The sequence below is a fragment of the Ogataea polymorpha genome, assembly GCF_001664045.1.
Source record: "Ogataea polymorpha strain NCYC 495 leu1.1 chromosome Unknown OGAPOscaffold_4, whole genome shotgun sequence".
NCBI lineage: Eukaryota > Fungi > Ascomycota > Pichiomycetes > Pichiales > Pichiaceae > Ogataea > Ogataea polymorpha.
In genome coordinates this window covers 31,864-49,914 of record NW_017264701.1, presented here as the reverse complement: position 1 = coordinate 49,914, position 18,051 = coordinate 31,864, and the positions used below count along the sequence as shown (strand labels likewise).

The 18,051-nt window shown below is 45.3% G+C and overlaps 8 protein-coding genes and 1 non-coding gene across 9 annotated transcripts; 5 read left to right on the top strand and 4 right to left on the bottom strand.

The window, feature by feature from the left end:
• Positions 1–160: 160 nt before the first annotated feature.
• Positions 161–1,474, top strand: OGAPODRAFT_99988 (uncharacterized protein; the record flags this gene model as incomplete). Its single annotated transcript, XM_018358118.1, has 1 exon — positions 161–1,474. The coding sequence occupies one exon, from the start codon at positions 161–163 to the stop codon at positions 1,409–1,411; it is 1,251 nt and encodes a 416-aa protein (XP_018210334.1). The 3' UTR covers positions 1,412–1,474.
• Positions 1,475–1,504: 30 nt separating this feature from the next.
• On the top strand, positions 1,505–3,609 carry OGAPODRAFT_93866 (uncharacterized protein). Its single transcript, XM_018357423.1, has one exon. The coding sequence runs from the start codon at positions 1,632–1,634 to the stop codon at positions 2,967–2,969; it is 1,338 nt and encodes a 445-aa protein (XP_018210332.1). The 5' UTR covers positions 1,505–1,631; the 3' UTR covers positions 2,970–3,609.
• On the top strand, positions 3,138–3,572 carry OGAPODRAFT_8195 (uncharacterized protein; the record flags this gene model as incomplete). Its single annotated transcript, XM_018356579.1, has 1 exon — positions 3,138–3,572. One exon carries the CDS (start codon positions 3,138–3,140, stop codon positions 3,570–3,572), a length of 435 nt encoding a protein of 144 aa, XP_018210333.1.
• A 96-nt stretch (positions 3,610–3,705) lies between the features above and the next one.
• On the bottom strand, positions 3,706–3,777 carry OGAPODRAFT_t32. Its single transcript has one exon. It is a non-coding gene; the product is annotated as a tRNA-Trp (tRNA).
• A 1-nt stretch (position 3,778) lies between these two features.
• Positions 3,779–9,245, bottom strand: OGAPODRAFT_76383 (uncharacterized protein; the record flags this gene model as incomplete). Its single annotated transcript, XM_018356169.1, has 1 exon — positions 3,779–9,245. The coding sequence occupies one exon, from the start codon at positions 9,243–9,245 to the stop codon at positions 3,831–3,833; it is 5,415 nt and encodes a 1,804-aa protein (XP_018210331.1). The 3' UTR covers positions 3,779–3,830.
• Positions 9,246–9,461: 216 nt separating this feature from the next.
• Positions 9,462–14,771, top strand: OGAPODRAFT_16390 (uncharacterized protein). Its single transcript, XM_018354394.1, has one exon. It carries the CDS (start codon positions 9,833–9,835, stop codon positions 14,744–14,746), a length of 4,914 nt encoding a protein of 1,637 aa, XP_018210330.1. The 5' UTR covers positions 9,462–9,832; the 3' UTR covers positions 14,747–14,771.
• A 53-nt stretch (positions 14,772–14,824) lies between these two features.
• On the top strand, positions 14,825–15,147 carry OGAPODRAFT_8192 (uncharacterized protein; the record flags this gene model as incomplete). Its single annotated transcript, XM_018356576.1, has 2 exons — positions 14,825–15,021; positions 15,090–15,147. 2 exons carry the CDS (start codon positions 14,825–14,827, stop codon positions 15,145–15,147), a joined length of 255 nt encoding a protein of 84 aa, XP_018210329.1.
• Positions 15,148–15,178: 31 nt separating this feature from the next.
• Positions 15,179–16,309, bottom strand: OGAPODRAFT_24140 (uncharacterized protein; the record flags this gene model as incomplete). Its single annotated transcript, XM_018355264.1, has 2 exons — positions 15,179–16,255; positions 16,289–16,309. The coding sequence occupies 2 exons, from the start codon at positions 16,307–16,309 to the stop codon at positions 15,179–15,181; spliced, it is 1,098 nt and encodes a 365-aa protein (XP_018210328.1).
• A 37-nt stretch (positions 16,310–16,346) lies between these two features.
• OGAPODRAFT_76381 (uncharacterized protein) lies at positions 16,347–18,018 on the bottom strand (the record flags this gene model as incomplete). Its single annotated transcript, XM_018356168.1, has 1 exon — positions 16,347–18,018. One exon carries the CDS (start codon positions 18,016–18,018, stop codon positions 16,399–16,401), a length of 1,620 nt encoding a protein of 539 aa, XP_018210327.1. The 3' UTR covers positions 16,347–16,398.
• Between the last annotated feature and the right edge of the window lie 33 nt (positions 18,019–18,051).

Here is an 18,051-nt window from a genome sequence, read left to right as displayed (position 1 = left end):
CTTTTCCAGCCATCCTAGGGCGTTTTGGCGCCAACTCAAAAATGTTCAAGAATGTATGTAATTTACCGTTTTTGGAACTGGGCGTTCTCGAGTCCGGATTGTGCAGGTGCTATATAAATGAAGGCTTGGGGCGCAATATTTCCAACTCCACCGTGAATCCATGAGATCTCCACCGCTATCGCACGTTCTGCTAGGCAGCCTTGTCTCTGGACTTGCCGCCGCAGCCACAGGATCGAGTAGCGTGTCCTTAGCTACCGCCACCTGCAACCCGCTCAAAACCACTGGCTGTCCCGCTGACACGGCGTTGGCAGGAGCGATTTCGGAAGACTTCAAGTCTGCTAGCGACCACTTCTCAGTGTATTCGACGCCTGACCAGATTTTCTATAGCGACGACGGTTTGCAACTCACGTTGGCCAAAAGATTCGACAATCCTGCGCTCAGATCCAACTTTTACATGATGTTTGGGAAAGTTGAGGTCCTTTTGAAGGCAGCAAACGGAACAGGAATCATTTCTTCTTTCTATCTTCAGTCCGATGACCTTGACGAGATTGATCTGGAGTGGTTTGGAGGTGACGGCTATGAGGTCCAGACCAACTACTTCTCCAAGGGAAACACGGCCACGTACGACAGAGGTGGATATCACAATATGGACGACCCAAGAGCCGCTTTTCACAACTACACAATCGACTGGACAGCAGAAGCTCTGACGTGGTACGTCGACGGAAAGGTCATCAGAACACTCACCAATGACTCGTCCCAAGGCTACCCGCAGAGCCCTATGTACTTGATGATGGGAATTTGGGCTGGAGGAGACAGTACAAACTCCCAGGGAACTATTGAGTGGGCCGGTGGATCCACAAACTACGATGACGCTCCGTTCTCGATGTACATCAAGAAAGTGGTGGCTGTTGACTACTCAACCGGCTCGGAGTACCGTTACGAGGACACCAGTGGTCAATGGACGTCGATCGAGGCCGTCGATGGACAAGTGAATGGCCGCATCGATGTAGCAGAGGAAGAGTTCGATGCTCTTGTGGCTGGCGGAACCTTGTACTCTGAGGACGCCGACTCTCAGACAGGAAGCTCCAGCAACGATGGTGCTACTTCGAGTCACTATGTGTATGAGTCGTCCACAAAGGCTGCAACCGGCTCGTCCAACCCAACTGCCACTGCGTCAGGCTCGCACGGCTCGGTCTCCACTAGTAAGAGATCCGTCACCTCGGACAAAGCTGGCAACCAGAGCTCTACGACTCTCGAGACTCTGGCCAGTTCTTCGGCCACCGCTTCGGGCAACTCCTCGTCGCAGTCTGTTTCGTCCACAAACGGCTCCGAATCGAGCCATGGTTTCGGCAGCCTGAACGTTTTCGTGTCGCTTGTGTCTGCCACTCTGTTTGGACTCGCCTTGATCTAGAACCCGTACACCGCATTTTAATGTTTTTTTTGCATATAAAAATTTTATACTTATAAAAATGGCTAAGGATAAAAGAGCTAGAGAGGACAAGGAGGCCGAGAAGGCCCAGAAACGTCTGAAGAAGGACAAGAAGGAAAAAAAGGCGAAGGATGGGAAGGAGAAAAAGAGCAAGGCCAACAAAAAGGAAAAGAAGGACAAAAGGAGAGAAAAGCACGAGTCAATGGACGAACCTCAGATCGAGGTCGACAACGTGGCTGTCAGCGAGTTCTTGAAGAGCAATGAGGTTGAGATCGAAGATCCCAAAAAGTCAAACGTTTCTCCCTCCCTGTCATTTGACCACCTCAGGCCCTTTGTTGACTCTCGTATCAGTAGCCATTTGGAGAAGTATGCCAAGCCTACGCCGATCCAGGCAGTGGTATGGCCGTATCTGCTCAAAGGCCGCGACATGGTGGGTGTTGCAGAAACTGGGTCGGGGAAAACAATGGCTTTTGGTGTGCCGGCTGTGGAGCATCTTCTAAAATCGGATTCCAAAGAGTTGCAAGTGTTGATAATTTCCCCGACAAGAGAGCTGGCAAGCCAGATCTATGACAACCTTAACGAGCTGACCGCCAAGGTGGGTCTTGAGTGTGTTTGTGTTTATGGCGGTGTTTCCAAGGACGACCAGAGAAGAGCAGTGAAACGGTCTCAGTGCGTTATAGCTACGCCAGGACGTTTAATCGATTTAATAGAGGATTGCAGCATCAGTCTGGACAAAATCAACTATTTGGTGCTAGACGAGGCCGACAGAATGCTTGAAAAGGGATTTGAAGAAGACATCAAAAAGGTGATGAAGCTCACGAACGGTAACAGACAGACGCTTATGTTCACTGCTACCTGGCCGAAGGAAGTGCGTGAGCTCGCAATGAACTTTATGGACAATCCCGTCAAAGTCACGATAGGCCAACGAGACGAGCTGTCAGCCAACAAACGAATACAGCAGATCGTGGAGGTGGTGGATCCTCGTGAAAAAGAACAAAAATTATTGCAACTATTGCGCAAATACCAATCAGGTGCGAAAAAGGACGATAAACTATTAATCTTCGCTTTGTACAAAAAGGAAGCTGCCAGGGTGGAGAAGACACTCACCTACAAGGGATTCAGCGTGGCAGCTTTGCATGGAGATCTCAACCAGGCACAAAGAACTCAAGCCTTGCAAGATTTCAAGACTGGTAAGCACAACATCCTGCTTGCCACAGATGTTGCAGCAAGAGGTCTGGACATCCCGAACGTGAAGGTCGTGATAAACCTCACGTTCCCGCTCACAGTGGAAGACTACGTGCACAGAATAGGACGTACAGGACGTGCAGGTCAAACAGGGATTTCTCACACGCTTTTCACAGAGCACGAAAAACATCTTGCAGGGGCTTTGATGAACGTCCTACGTGGCGCAGATCAGCCTGTGCCCGAGGAGCTGCTCAAGTACGGGTCACATACGAAAAAGAAGACTCACGGGGCTTATGGCGCCTTCTTCAAAGACGTTGACATGACGAAAAAGGCTAAAAAGATCACGTTCGACTGAGACTCGGCTGTGTCGATAACCCGTGCGGCTCAACGTTCTTTTCAGTTTTATTTTTAGTAGTCGTGGAGACCTCAAAAGGTGGCTGTTTCTAATTCAGCCCGTATAAATATCAAAAGGTACGCGATTTCTGGTCCCGATCTATACAAATCAAATACAGATATCCTAGCTATGATCATCCCCCAGTTCGTTGCCGAAAACATCCAGGCCTTGATGGCCGTCTCCGACGTGTGTCCTACGGAGCTCGTTGAAAACTCCCTATACAAGAGAGACATACACCAGGCCTGGGACGATACCAAGAACGGATGGAACAAGTGCATGGACAAAACATGGTGCAAAGTTGTGGTAATTGTGTGTATTATCATCGGTGGTTTATTCGTGTTCTGGTTGCTTTCGACCATCTTCCAGCTCATCTGCTGTGGAGTGAAGTGTGTGGACGCCATGTGCTGCTGCTGCTGCAGAGGAAGAAGGCAGCCAAAGGAAGTGATATATAAGGAACAACCCGCACCTACGTCACAAGGAAACGCCTACACCAATCCAAACATGTACTATCAGCAGAACTCCAATCCGTTTGCTGACCGAAATAGGTACCAGCAGCATTATTAGGTTCGATTTATAGTTATATGAGTAAGAACGATTTCTACGGATATGGAGTATTCTTCCAATGATGACGTCAGGACAGTCTAAGCGCTGATCTAGTAGGTCATTAAAAAGTTCTGCAAAAAAAAAAATTGAAGATTGAGGCCAACAGGAATCGAACCTGCAACCCTTCGATCTGGAGTCGAAAGCTCTACCATTGAGCCATAGCCCCACCCTCGAATCATCTTACTCGAGTGCCGCACACATGGTGCTGCCACCGAAACCTCACAGGGTCTCCCATCCTCCGATGTCAATCTGGCTTTCCAGCTTGCGCGCAATTTGATTTGGAATGTTATGTTGCAACCAGACAGTCCTCATAAACTCGTCATATTTCGGCTGCGACAGCGACAGGTCATGTCCCTTCTTGGAATCTTGATCTATCTCACCGTAGTCATCCAAATATGGACTCTCAAAGAAAGATCCTTTACCCTTGTTCAACAGAAGAATAGAGTTGCTCTTTGGAATGAAAAATATGCCAAACTGTCCATTTATGCATTCCCATTTTAGGTGGATATTGCAGGCTCCCAGACGATCACCATAATTCTGAGCCTGAAGATGCACCAACTTGGCACAGAAGAGGCATATAGCAGGATCTGAGGGCTTATCGGTAAGTTTGTTATAGTAAAGACTGAAGAATTTGTTCAAGCGGTGAGGTAATGGAATCAATCTAATCTGAGCAGGGAATGGGATTCTGGCACTGCGCAACTGCAATCTTCTTTCCATAGAGGTTCTAAATTGTTCCAGGGGAAATGCTTCCAGAACGTCATAGAGATTCGGAAGATTCATAACCGCGCATAGTTTGTCACATTCAAGGGAAAATTGCGTCAAGTCTGGAAGGTCACCAGGAAGCAGGACGGAAAATCGCACAAAAGAATAGATCAGACATTTCCTAAGAAACGGTGTGACCAGCCTCACAAGCATTGAGTACAGAATCCCGCTGGCCTGCGAGTGTTCGTTTCCACAAAAAGTTTGCCATATACGGTCAAGCTTTCGCGAATTGTAGGGTATATCAGCGAGATCATCGATCATATCCTCTGAGTCAAACTTCATAATCTCCAACTTGCTCATCAGACTCAACACTGACTGCCTCACGTGTTTTATATAGCACAAATGAAGAAGCCTGCTGTAATCAAGACCCAGGCTAGGAACCTCTTCGGCTCCTACAAGAAGCTTAAAGTAGTCCTCTCCCTCATGAACAAGGTCCTCATCTCTGTATATGTTGTTCCATAATCCCAAAAGTCTTTCGGAATATGTTAAAAATCTGCGACTGTACTGATTGCTGGTCGATGTAGCTATTTCTGCATTTCTGATCAACTCGCGGAATTGATTCCAAACACGCAACGAAGTAAGGGACTGGTTAGGAATCTCGTATATCAGAAGCTGTAAAGCCCCCGGGTCGTAATAAAGTCCTCTCAAAGATATTTCGACAGATTCAATTGTTTTTGCTATGAGCGAGCTTATACCATCAAATGGTAATGAAAGAACAGCAAGCGCGCTAAGCGAGTGATTCAATGCCAAAAACGACTTTGAAGTTGTGTCCACTGTCAAATTATCATCATTGATGAACCAGTATTGGGGTTTGACATTAGACTTGACATATCCAATCAGATCGTTCTTGATGACCTCGAGGTGAGCGGGACTGTTCTGCAAAATACTTTCTAATTCGGGATCAAAAATCTGTGTAGGCTTGTTTCTGAGTTTGCTGATAAGACTGACACTGTTTGATGTATAGTATATTGGAACGAAAATGTTGTTGACAGCTTTGCACAAGGGACAGAGAAATTCCTGGCGCGACACGTCTTCCGGTATTGTCCTTGTGATCTGTGAGACTTGTCTTGCCTTGATCGATTTGAGAAAGCTTGAGTAGCAGGAAAAGTGCATACCATGGCAACAGCTGTTAAATACTGCATGATTTTCGTTACAAGCATGGTCGTTACTTGGGAATCCGGGCCCAATGACAGCATCTTCTTCCACCTTATTTAGGTAAGCTTGCACTTTGGTATCTCTGGTAATTTCCTCCTCATCCAAATTTGCGTTGCCGGTGAAGCTTTTGTAGAACCAGTATTTATCCTCAAACGGAATAGATCTAAACTCGTTACTTTGTAAAATGTAACTGATAATCCCAAAGGGTTCATCTTCGTAGTTTGCAGGCATTTGACAAAGAATACATCTCTCATGCGGATAAGTCCAGCTATTATCCTCCTCGTTAGAATCATATTCATCAACGTCCATCAAGTCGGTACCGTCGACGCTGAAGTTTTCTGCAAATTTTTGTTGCTGCTTCTTGAATTTGGCCAGAATTTGACACCGTTTTTTCTTAGCTAGCCGTTTCTTCTTGTCTGAAACAGACTCCTCAAAAGCGCTCGATGGTTTGATGTCCGATGGGTTATATTCCGGCATCATTTGAGTCAACACGTCTTCATTATTTTCAAAATGGTCGCAAACAATCTTCAAGATGGCCCTGCATTTTGGAAAGAAAGCTCTAAATTTTTCTTTCAGCAGCAATGAATAAAGCAATGATGGAACTTTGCAATTCCGGATATACAGCGAGATGAATTCGGACGCATTGGGCAAACACACCGCAATATGTGTCAAATGAAGGGTGAAGTCAAGCAATGTGTCGATGGACGATTCGGGCTTCACATGATCCAAACAGTATTTTAGCGTGTTCTCCAAAATAGATGTGAAATGAACAGAGCATGTAATCTTAGTAAGGCCTTTGAACGGGGAATTATCCCAGTTGATTTTCTTTGGGGAAACGTAAACTTCTGTCATCGGTACTTTAGTGATATGGTGAATACGCTCCTTGAGTATCCTCATGCAGTCCTCCCTCTTATTTGAGCTATAATGGATGTAGTAGGGATCCACTTCATCGTAAAGCTCGTCTTTCAATTTGTAAGTTTTTGCGTCCCTATGTGTCTGGGAAACTGTTTTCTGAGGAATCTCATCCACGCACTGGTTAAAAACAATAAAGAACCTCTTTTCTGAAGTTATGTGTTCTGAAATTTCGGAAGTTATCTTGCTATAGCTAACAGGCTTGAAGCATAGAGATTGGATGATCTCTTTTCTGATCCGTAAATCCGGAATTTCTACCGCACTTTTTTTGTGTAGATGCAAGTCCTCTGTCAGCAAGTTGATCAAAAATAAGATAAATTCCTCAGCCATCTCATGAACATGTGCTGTGGTGTATGGAGAATTTTCATAATCTCCTTTACACCAATCCACAAGGTTCCATCTGTCAATCAATGTGGGCAGGCTCACATCAGTATTTTGGAAAGCGCAAAACACCTGAACCAAAAATAGGTCTCTGAAATAACCAAACTCACGTATCCCGGAGTTTTTGTAAATGTTCATCTGGTTTCTTATACTAAGACCGTTCCTAACCCACAATCCAACTTTGATTTGTGACAACAATACAATCGTCCTTAGAGGAATATCAAACACAGCTTTCGTATAATCGCCTTCGATAGACACGTCCGGCAAGCCAACATCCAACATCCTAGGGATCTGATCAATACAGTTCATGACACACCCGAATATTGATTGTTTAGAAAGAGATGGACTCATCTCAAGACACCAAGAAAGAAAAGAGTGTAACGGATGCAAAAAACTGACCTTCTCGCTCAACACATCAAACTTGACGATACGAGTGGAGACGTTGTTAATTTGTAACGTATGGAATTCGACCACGGGTTCTTGGTTTTCAATTATTTTATGAACTCCCGACTCACTTTCTTTCGAAGGTTCGTGCTTGATGAATAAAGTTCGAATGATCTGACAGACAGTGAGTTTCAGCAAGTAATGCGAAGAGTCTTCGGAAGATGTCTTGTTTAGTGCCTTGGAGATGTGTTCCAGAAAGTGAGATATCACCGACATTCCATTGAAATACAGTCCGTAGTCTGTAAGTTCGTATTCCACGTGAGTGGTTGCCTCGCGCCTGATGGTTGGTCTCCCTTGAAACACCGACAAAACTTCCAACAACTTGTTGAAGTACGGCAGATATGAGAATAGATTATCGTTGATTTGATTCCTGCTAATAATGTAGGTCATATCTAGGAAAATATGACCCCATTTGCGATTCTTCAATGAGAAGTACAACAGCCCAGTCTTGTTAAAAGAGTATTGCGAATGATTCACTTTGGTGAACCCTGTTCTCACATAGTAATCGACCATTTCTATCATTTTGCACATGTCTCCATGTTTCACAATGGCGGTACAATTGGATGGACAGGTGAAAAGCTGAGGCGAGAGCATCGGCAACAATGAGTACTCGGGTTCCCGATCTAGAGACAAAAACATGGTTGTGAGGTCCACGTATATGTCAACATATTGCGCGGTGAAAAGAAGCTTGTACTTCAGGTCATTGATGATGACTGAAACGTAAATATCGTGGAGTTTTGTTCGGATGGTCTTGCAGAATCTAATGTCAAAGTATGCTAGATATTGGAACCGGGATCCCTCAAAGTGGACGTAGTTCTTGCCACTCCCCAGAAGAGACAGATTGGAATACTGACATTGCTTTAAAATATCTGAAGGAATCTCCCACTCATATTTCAAGGGTGTATAGTGTGTTTGGAACTTGTAGTATACTAGTGTGTCTTTAGGCAATGCGCCATCATAATTGTCTCGATTGAGGCTATAATCTTGATGATTCAAGTCATGGACAGACACCGGTAAATCTTTGTATCCGCGGTTGTACCTGCTGAGAAACGCCATACAAATGACGTCCTGGTAGTTCATATTGTTCTTCACAATCATGGAGTTTGTGAGATCTGATATCCACATGATCAGCTCGTCACAAACGTTTTCCTTGAATATATCCCTGCAACTTCGGATGCAAGCGGTCAGCCCAGTAGATGTGAGGATAGATTGTTTCTTCAGCAGAAACTCTATGTCCGTCGAGATCATCACCACTGCTTTGCCGAAAGAGTTGCACTTGGACACCACCATTTCTGCAAATTCAATCACTTTACCAGTAGCAAACCTCACTCGTTGCACTGCGTCTCTATATTGGTGAATTTGGTCGTTGTACAACACCAACGCAAACTTGTATGAGTTTTCGTCCTTGACTCCATAGAGTTGATAGTCCAATTCTGATAGCTCTGACCAGTGCAACACGTCCAGGCGTGTCTTGGGGGGCAAAATGCACGCATAAGAGTGCATCATGACGTCCAAGATATAATCCAGAGCAACGCTGACGGTGGCCTCAAATTCGGGCGTGCAAGGAGTCTGCTCCATTATCTGATTCCTTGACAGGTCGCACTTCAAAGATCCATATGCCTCGGGGTCTCCACAATCGCAGCAGCCATTTGCCTCACGTTGTATGATACTTTTATGGACCTGGTGGTTCTGGTGATGCTGCGGTTGGAAGCAATAAGAACACAGGGCACACGTCTCGTCAAAGGCACACGTGAGACATCTGTAGCAAGCTTCTCCACGTTGGAACTTACGACCACAGGGGCGATTGAAATGATTGTGAACGTCAGGGTCCACCTTCAGCTGGGATTCGTCAAGCCCGGCCATGTTATTCAATGTCGCCCGGATCAATGATCTGACCTGCTTCGTGAATTTGTAGTCATGGGACCGTGGCAGTCCAGCAAGAAATCGCCTTAATGTCTGGGCGCCGTCTGGCTGTGCCATTTGTGGGATATTGGATGCGAAAAAACGGAGCTTTTATCTTTTTTTTCGCCACAAAAAGGAGGAATATTACAAATAATTTATTTCCTGACACTATGACGATTTCCTCCAAGGTAAACGATCTCCTGGTCCGATTGCCGCGTCTTTTCGACTTTGCGTGCACGCCGGACCTTGACACCAGTCTGATGCGGATTCTTTACTACGCCCTTTCGGGAAATGGAGAGCACTATCATCTGTTGTTTCCGGATCTCGTCGTGAACGGGGACTTTCCGTCCAGTTGGGAGGACACCATCATCCACGATTACCATGGATTCCTGACAAAAGGCCGATTTTTTGACCAACAGCAAAAGAGTACCAGCAAAGCCCACCACGGGAGAATTTGTGCGCGCAAGATCGAAAAGAACCAAATAGTCTACAACTGCTATGACTGCGGAATAGACGAGACATGTTGTCTATGTGACGACTGTTTCAACAAGGAACAGCACTCGGATCACAACGTTGGAACGCACATATCCACTGGGGATGCGATCTGCGACTGCGGAGATCCAAACTCCTGGAAATGCGAGCTCAATTGCGTGGCCAACAGCACTATGGAACCGGAGCCGGAAGATTTGCCCGACGATCTGGTGCATAATATCTACGAGGTGGTACAGACGATCCTGGACTATTTCATCGATGTGCAGTCGCTAAACACGCAGATCGTGCCAGGTACTCGCAGTTACCTGTATTCGAAACACGATCCAAACATGTTCAAGCAACATTCCGACGCAGCAAAACTCTCTTTTGAAAAATACGGGGTCGATGACGTCAATTCGGAGGCTTTCTGCTTGGTTGTTTGGAATGACGAATTCCACGACTGGGCTACTTCACAGCAAAGCATTGCACTTGCGCTGCCGAGTATTGGCACAGATAAGAAACAGCTACTGACACAAGAAATAGACAGGGTGGGCAAGTGCACGATATCTGTGAGCACGCATCTGGATATTCTGCTTGACGAATTCTACAAAGTCCAGACACATGGATTGACGGCCACCATTGTGTCTTCAAGAGACGTTTGTAGAGATTTTTTGTGTGAGATAATTATCAAATGGCTGTCCACAATGACCGAACATCCAAACTCTAAGATTGCCGAAACGATAAAGACCGCAATTGCCACAAACATGTTCAGCCAGTATCATAGCGTTCATGAAAGGCAGACCATTCCAGAGAATTTGTATGATTTTGAACGGAAATCAATCTTTGGCAATCTTCTCCCCGACTTCAAAATACCAAATATACCCGGAAGTCGATTGAGAAAAGACACCACTATTTCGTTACTGCGCTCCAATGGGATAAATTGTACTCAGGAAGCATTGAATCCAGGGGAGCCCCTTGCTGCATCGACAACAAGAATACAGCTCTTCTTTTTTCTTGAAATGAGACTTTGGAAGAAACTGCGTAAAGTCTTACGCAGTTTACTGATGCCCACCTTAACTACATCCTACAAATACAGACAGACACTCGCAGACCAAATAGTGGAGATTTTGCCGGCTCTTGAATTGACACAGGCGATGTATGACCGCGAATGGAACTTATCGCTGCTGGACCATTTCCGCCTGCAAATATATCTGGATCCGAATATTGGAACCCATTTGCTGAAAACTGGGAAATTAGACAGAATATTTCAGAGCGCTCTCCAGCTTTTCAAGAGAAATGTGAATCCAGAAACAGGTGTGTATGCTCCACAGCAGAACGTCCATGATTGGAAGATACAAAGACTTCTGAATGCAGAATCTGCGTCTCTTAGAGGATTAGAAACCCTTGCGAACTATATTAAGCCTGGAGAAGAGGAGATTTTGAATGTCGACACTTTATGTTACATCCTTCTTATCCTCAAGATTTTCACTCAATCCTGGTCACTGAAACGCAAAACCGATGTTCATGTCGAGCATGAGAGCGAGGAGAGCAAACTCTATTTCATCCGTGCCCATCAAGTCTACAATCTCACCAAACACGTTGGAAAAGTTATTGCTGGTGTTGACCATAGGTCGGAAATTGTCGAAAACGCAATTGGAGTCATAGGCTTATACCTGAATTGTACCTGTGTTTATGACAATGATTTGGACATCATCAAGTATGATGTGGCCAGAGAGAAGACGTCATTTATCCTTCCCATTCATTCTCTTCTCGCTGAAATTTGCCGCAATTATAAGTTCTTCGAGCCCCACATGTTGGAGCTAGAAAGCTCGCAAATCCATTTGGCAGGGTCTCTACTTGTTACTGATAGAAATGTTGATCACATCAATCTTTTTGCCATTGCAGACCAGGTGCTTCGCAGCCAGGTGCTTTCGGCTCAGATTTTGTCTGGCTTTTGGGTCAGAAATGGACAAGAGGCTGTTTTTCAGGAATTGTCGTACAGATACATTTTCAACCCAGAAGGTGACTTGTATTTAAACCAGCTGAGTGTTTTGAAAGAACCTTCACTGAAGCGCTCGCTTCTCAACATCTTCGACAGATATGGGCTGTTGAACTGCGTTATTGGCGACTTACAATTTGACAACACCATCTACGAGGAGAAAATCTACGCCATCATAGGAGAGATGATTAATTTCTTGTATCGGATGCTCACATATCGTGTCTTCTTTGATAAAAGCATCAGTCAAGAAGATATTGAGTATTTGAAGACCAAATATTCTATCTGCTATAGGCTGAGTTTGAATCCCGTTCAGTATACGGAATTGAAACGATTGGTAGACAATCCCTCATATTTTGACCGTGCATTGAACGAGGTTGGTGAATTTGTGCCTCCAACAGGTATCAGCGATTATGGACATTACATTTTGAAACCTGAAGTTTATCAGGAACTGGACCACATGAGCTTTTTCAACCGTAGCAATTCCCAAGATGATCTGGAGATGTCTTTGTTGAAAAGTCTTGCCAAGTTGAAGAAAAAAAAGGTCGAAGACGTCATCATCGTGCCGCAGATTTACAAGCTCAAAGATGGTGACTTGGCAGGATTTTCTCGGATTGGTTTAGTCCTCAGAACACCTATTTTTGTGAAGTTCCTCTATAAAGCGTTATCTTTTGCAATTTCCTCGGACAATGACTATTACGTTCCCTCGTTGCTTCACCTGGTTCATGCCATCATCATTGATGATGGGCTATACCATACGGGTGAGAACCATGGTCTTCAAAGTTTCATTGACATACCTGTTTGCAACTTACTACTCACCATCATTCAGAAAGAGGACATTTCGAAAATTGTTGCAAAGAAGGCCTCGCATATCTTGGATCTGCTATTGATGAAAGATGAAACTGTGCTGCAGTCATTAGTTGACTGTTTCGGACAAGCCCACATTGATGAGTTCAAGAAGACTGCTAATGGCATAGTTTTGGAAACTAAGAAGGAGCGTGCCAAAAGGCTGGCATTGAAAAGACAGCAAAAGATCATGAAAAAGATGAGCAAACAGCAAGCTGCCTTTGTGGAGCAAAACAAGGAATTCTTCGAGGAGTCGCCTGCCTCCAATGAGATGGATACTGACAACACTGAAACTGAGCTTCGGAGTTGTATTTACTGCCGAAACCCAGAAAACTACAATGAGCTCTTTGGTATGCCCACCCTTATTTCGCATTCATCTATTTTCTGGAACATCCCAATTTCGGATATGGACGCGCCATCATTTATGATCCCTGGTTTCCCGCAAGCCGAATCCAAGACTCGCAAGCGTAAGTGGAACGATCTAGTGAACGATATTTCCTGTTTTGGCACAAAGTGTACGCGGTCAAAGTATGTCATCACAGGATGTTTGCATGGGATGCATTTCAGCTGTTTCCACAACTACCTGAAGGAGAACAGATTTGACGTCTCACAGTATACGTGCCCTTTATGTCAATCGTACTGCAATTCGTTCATTCCCACGTCTCCATTTCCTGATTTTGAGCTTGAAATCGCCTCAGAACTCAAGTCACGCAGCTTGCAGAATATCTATCACGAAAACCATGGAGATAATTGTTCTGAGCTCAGCAGTTATGTGTTTGATAAGAAGATGTTCCGTGTGTTGTCTCACTCTGAAACTCCTGCTTATAAGACAATAATGAAGCAACTGAGGACCTTGATGAAAGAAAACAAGATCATGAGGAAGGTGGCCAAAACGTCGTCTCATTTACTTTCGATGAAGTTCTCGCTGCCTATTCTTTTGGGAAACACTTTAGAAATGTACGAGATTGCTTCGAGGTTTGACTTTGACGACCAGAAGGACGATTTGAGCTCAATGAACACCACTCTGCTACAATCTCTGATCCAGTTTCGCGTCCTTCTCAATTATCTACCTCCGGACCCGGCAAGCGAACAAAAAAGGTCAGCCGAGTACAATACGTTGCTAAAAACCAATAATTTCGGATTCACCACCGAGATGATGATTCTGTACTTGGAAGGAAACGAATCTTGTGATATTTTGATGAGAGTTGGAATGACCAAGTGGATAGTCAAGAGCTTTTTCTCATTAATTTCTCGGTTCAGTTTGAACCCAAATAACCTGAAAATTGATAGTATTTTGGAAGAAACGAAACCAGTGGACGAGTCGATTAAGGATATGTTTGTCATTCTTGCGAAGAAATGTGCCGCTAACTTGTTTAGAAAATTCATTAGCGAGATTGGACCAACATATTACGAGGACGAGCTAGTGAATAAAATTCATTCTATCATGGTCAACTGTTTTAATCGCTACTACCGTCAGTTGGAACTTGTTAAACACACTTTCAAGCTCAGTGGTGGACACTTTCTTACGTTTAACGAGCTATTCCAAAATCTCAAGGACCCAAAAAGTCTTGAGTACTCTGTTTCAGTGCAAATGGCGACATTGATGTCGCACTACCTGAGCTCTCCCAACGCGCTGGCTTTGGACTTCCCTGGAAAGGTTCATTTATGCGATCTTCCGGAAAAGCTTACAGATTTCCTCAAGCACGATCTGATCAGCAAGGAAAAGGCCTCAGAGAGAAAGTTCCTCTGTCTGTTCTGCGGGACACTGGTGAAGAAAAAAGTCCAGCATTTGACTAGCTGCAAGCTTAACGATGCAAGTTACTCGCTGTTTTTCTCGCCGTTCAATAACAAGTTGGAATTTGAGCTCACAGCTACGAAAAGCAACTTTTTCGTGGACATCCAGATTCCCAACGGCGCGTCTGTCAGTGTTGGCTCGCCATACTTCAACAAACACGGTGAGCCTGCAGGCGGTCTGCTGGGTGCAGGGGAGTCCGGAACATTACATTTGCCTCGGTATAATTATATCAACAAAATCTGGCTCAACCAGTTCCTGATCTCGACCATTTACCGAGACCTCCACTCGACTATTATGCGTCGGAGAAGAGCGGCGCCGTTCCAATTTGGAATTCCTGCTCGCGATCCGCCACAGGCGTCGGACGATGACGAGGAGATGAGCGAAGACGGGGACGACGACACAGAGGCGATGGACCCTGAAGAATTTCTGACCGATCTGCTAATGCGCCAGGGCTACTACGAGCTGCTATAAAGTTTTTCAAGGCAGTGTATAGTTGTTTGGCCAATAAAATTTTTTTGAATTATTTATTACTTTCTCAACTTTCTCAACATGTATTCGGCCATCTTCAACACCTTCTTCAAGAGAAATGCAGCATTCGTTGGAACCGTGTTTGCAGGTACATTTGTGTTTCAGGCGTACTTTGATGCTGCTGTGACCAAGTGGTACGAAAACAGAAACAAGGGCAAGCTGTGGAAGGACGTCAAGCTCCAATTGCAAGCTGGTGACGATGAAGATGAAGACGACGAGTAGGCGTCGCGGGGTGTACAGCTAGATAGAACGCGGTCATATAAACTGAATGAAACAATTAAATTAGTCAACATCCAATTACCCCGATTACTGACTCAGAACGCAAAGCGTCTCAAGATCATTAGCGGCTCCAAGACCGTTAGTTGTATTACACCATTAAATTATCTCCGTAATCTTTTCATCATCCGATCCCTCCTCCTCGTCCTTAGCAGCCTGGTCCTCCGCCGGCTCGTCCCGCATCAACATCTGGACAACTTTGTCACAAAGCTCCTCCACCTTCTCGTCTTCGGCAACCTTGTGTAGCTCTCTGATGAGCGGATACACGCTCTTTTTTCTCAGATACTCTCTGCCCTCCTTTGTAACACAGAGCAGCAAGACACTCTCCAAATGCGCCACCAGGAGCTCCTTCAGAGGCTCGGTTTTCTTTTCTGGACCGAGAAGCTGCAACTCTTCAGGCAGACCGAATATTTCGTCGTCTTTCAGACCTTTATTCTCGGCAAAAGCAAATGGACCAATGATGTAGGGCAAAATATTAATTCTCTCGTCTTCCAGCAGCTCCATGTGACGGTTGGTGTCGAAAAGCGAATTTTTAATCGTGTAGACGGCACCTTCCCTCCTCGTCTTGGAATCGTATTTTTCTGTGAATACCAACAGTTTGGCAATAGGAACCACATGGTCGTACTCCTGCTCGGTAACAAAGTATTCTCGCCCCCGAGGAAAGCGGGAGATATCCGCAAAGAAGTATGAGAGGTAGTCGTAGGTGGCGTATTTGTTGAGCTTGCGATCCGCTCCCTTGACAAACAGGTCCATCAAGCAGTCCATACAGTGGTTGCTCTTGAAGACTTCTCTATCTGTTTGACCGAGATCCACCTGCAAATCAAAAACTTTAAGAATCTCATCACTCTTGGCAAGATTGGCAAGAAGTATGCACATGAGATCTGCGTTTGTGTTCTTCAAATTGACTAGTTGTTGAATTATATATTTGACAAAATCATCATCCTGGACAATCAATTTGCGGAACTCGAGGTCGTCGCAGAGATTAGCCAGAATAGTGAGAGCATTCCTCACTATTACGGGATCCTTCTCCTTGCATAGACTCTTGAGATCCTTAACAGGCTCGCAATTGTTGTGCTTGAAAAGTGCTGGGTTCCGTCCGGAGGGAGAGAATTGTACCAAGTTTTCCAGTGCTATCTTCCTGATTTTGTACTGTGGAGCATGTAAAAATTCCACAAGCTGGGGTTAGTTCGCAGGTCCTGACCAACTTACTTCTTCGAGCTCGGAAACCATGATCGCCGGCACAGGTTGAAATTTTATATTTTTTTTTTCCGAATATTTTTTTGACATTACATGCATATTATTATTATATTATTTTTGGTTTATCCTCGCTTCATCACCATCTTATCCTTGACAATGAAGTTTTCTCTCAAAATTCTCTTCAATTCGTCCTTATAGTTTGGATCCAGGCTAACCTTGTGCTTCAGCTGTCTGACAAGTGTCTGTAGCGGTATCGGACCGTTGGCAACTAGTGCATCCACATCTGCCTTGGTGATAGGTCCCGAATCGCCTTCAAGCTTGAACCTGATCTTTTTCTGGGAACCGCTCTCAGGCGACATGGAACGCTTGATGGCTGTTTTAGGGTTCCACTCGCCTGCCGGGAACTCGCTCAAAACCTCCTTACTGGCCTTCAAAACCACAAATCCGTTGCGATGAGACTTGACTTTGATCTGTGGTGTTGTTCTGCGGATAGAAATTGGAGGTAATTCTCCTGTTTCCTCCTGTTTGACCTTTGCGTCTGTAGACGTCTGCGTTTCAACTTCCTCCATCTCGCTCTCTGAAAGATACGGGTCTTCCTCGTCGTCTGTATCGTACACTTCGTTCATGGCGTTCTTTGCCAGAGCTCTTCTCAGCTTTTTGCCTTCCTTGTCGATCTTTCGCGTCTCAAACAAATCGTCCAAATCGTCGCCCTCGTCTTTTTCAATCAGGTTGTTAGCACGAAGCTGTTCACTCTTGATTTTTTTCTCCACAAGCTTGCTTTCCTCCTCATTACCTTCAAGAATCGGAGCTTCCTCGTCGTCCTGGAACTCGTCATCAAAATCCAGGGTTTCGTCATCCGACCGTTTCACGTCCTCAGCCCGCTGTGAAGTGGCTCTCATTTTTCTGTACCGGAAATCGACCCGCTCTCCCCTTTCGACCTCGTCCTGCATCTTTCTCATAATCCACCTGGAAGTCTGGCTGTTTTCTTTCATCTTGGCTTCAGCCTCCTCCAACGTCAGCGTAGCGTACTTGTTTCGCGGCGTGAATTTGTAGAACTTTTCAACAGGAATCATCTTGAAACACTTGTTTTGATTGTCTAGCATCAACAGACAATAATTATCTGTGTTTCCAGCCTCATAATTTCCGATCCACGCTTGTTTGGCGTCGTAGTCCTCCAGAACCCACGGATAATACTCCTCGTACCGCAGCTTTCTCTTGTTGTCGTCAAACACCTTGACCTGTCTTGTCTTGCGTTTGAAAAAAGGCCGTCTGCTTTGACGAGCTCCCCCGTCCGGCGCCACCACAGACATCTCCAATTCTCGCTTGGCCTCTCTAGCGGCCTCCTCCTCGCGACGCTGACGCTCCTCCTCCCGCCACCGACGCTCCGCCTCTGGCAGTTTCGACCAGTCGACGTCGTCGTCCAAAATCACCGTTGGCAGTTCTTCCGTCTTGATACCCTGCTGCGCAAGTAATTCCCGCTTTTTCTGCTCCTTGAGCAGCTCATTTTTGCGCTCCTCAATCCGCCTTTGCTCCAGCTCCTTCAAGGACAGCTGGAACTGCAGGTTCTTGGGATCTTTCCTGTGCAGTCTTGCGGGCTCCTCAAAGTCCTTCTGTGGGTTCACTTTCTTCACCGAGTGGAACTTCAGAATATGGTAATGTGTATCCTCCACGTCCTTCTCGGTGCACGCACGCAGCGGGAAATACTCGTACCTAGTACTGCCCTCGGATTTGATGTTGGACATTAAACGTGCAAAGTAATTTTTTTAGCCTCCGAA

Excerpts from the sequence above, each read along its gene's own strand:
- OGAPODRAFT_16390 (XM_018354394.1), top strand. The coding sequence starts at position 9,833 with ATGGAACCGGAGCCGGAAGATTTGCCCGACGATCTGGTGCATAATATC.
- OGAPODRAFT_93866 (XM_018357423.1), top strand. The coding sequence starts at position 1,632 with ATGGACGAACCTCAGATCGAGGTCGACAACGTGGCTGTCAGCGAGTTC.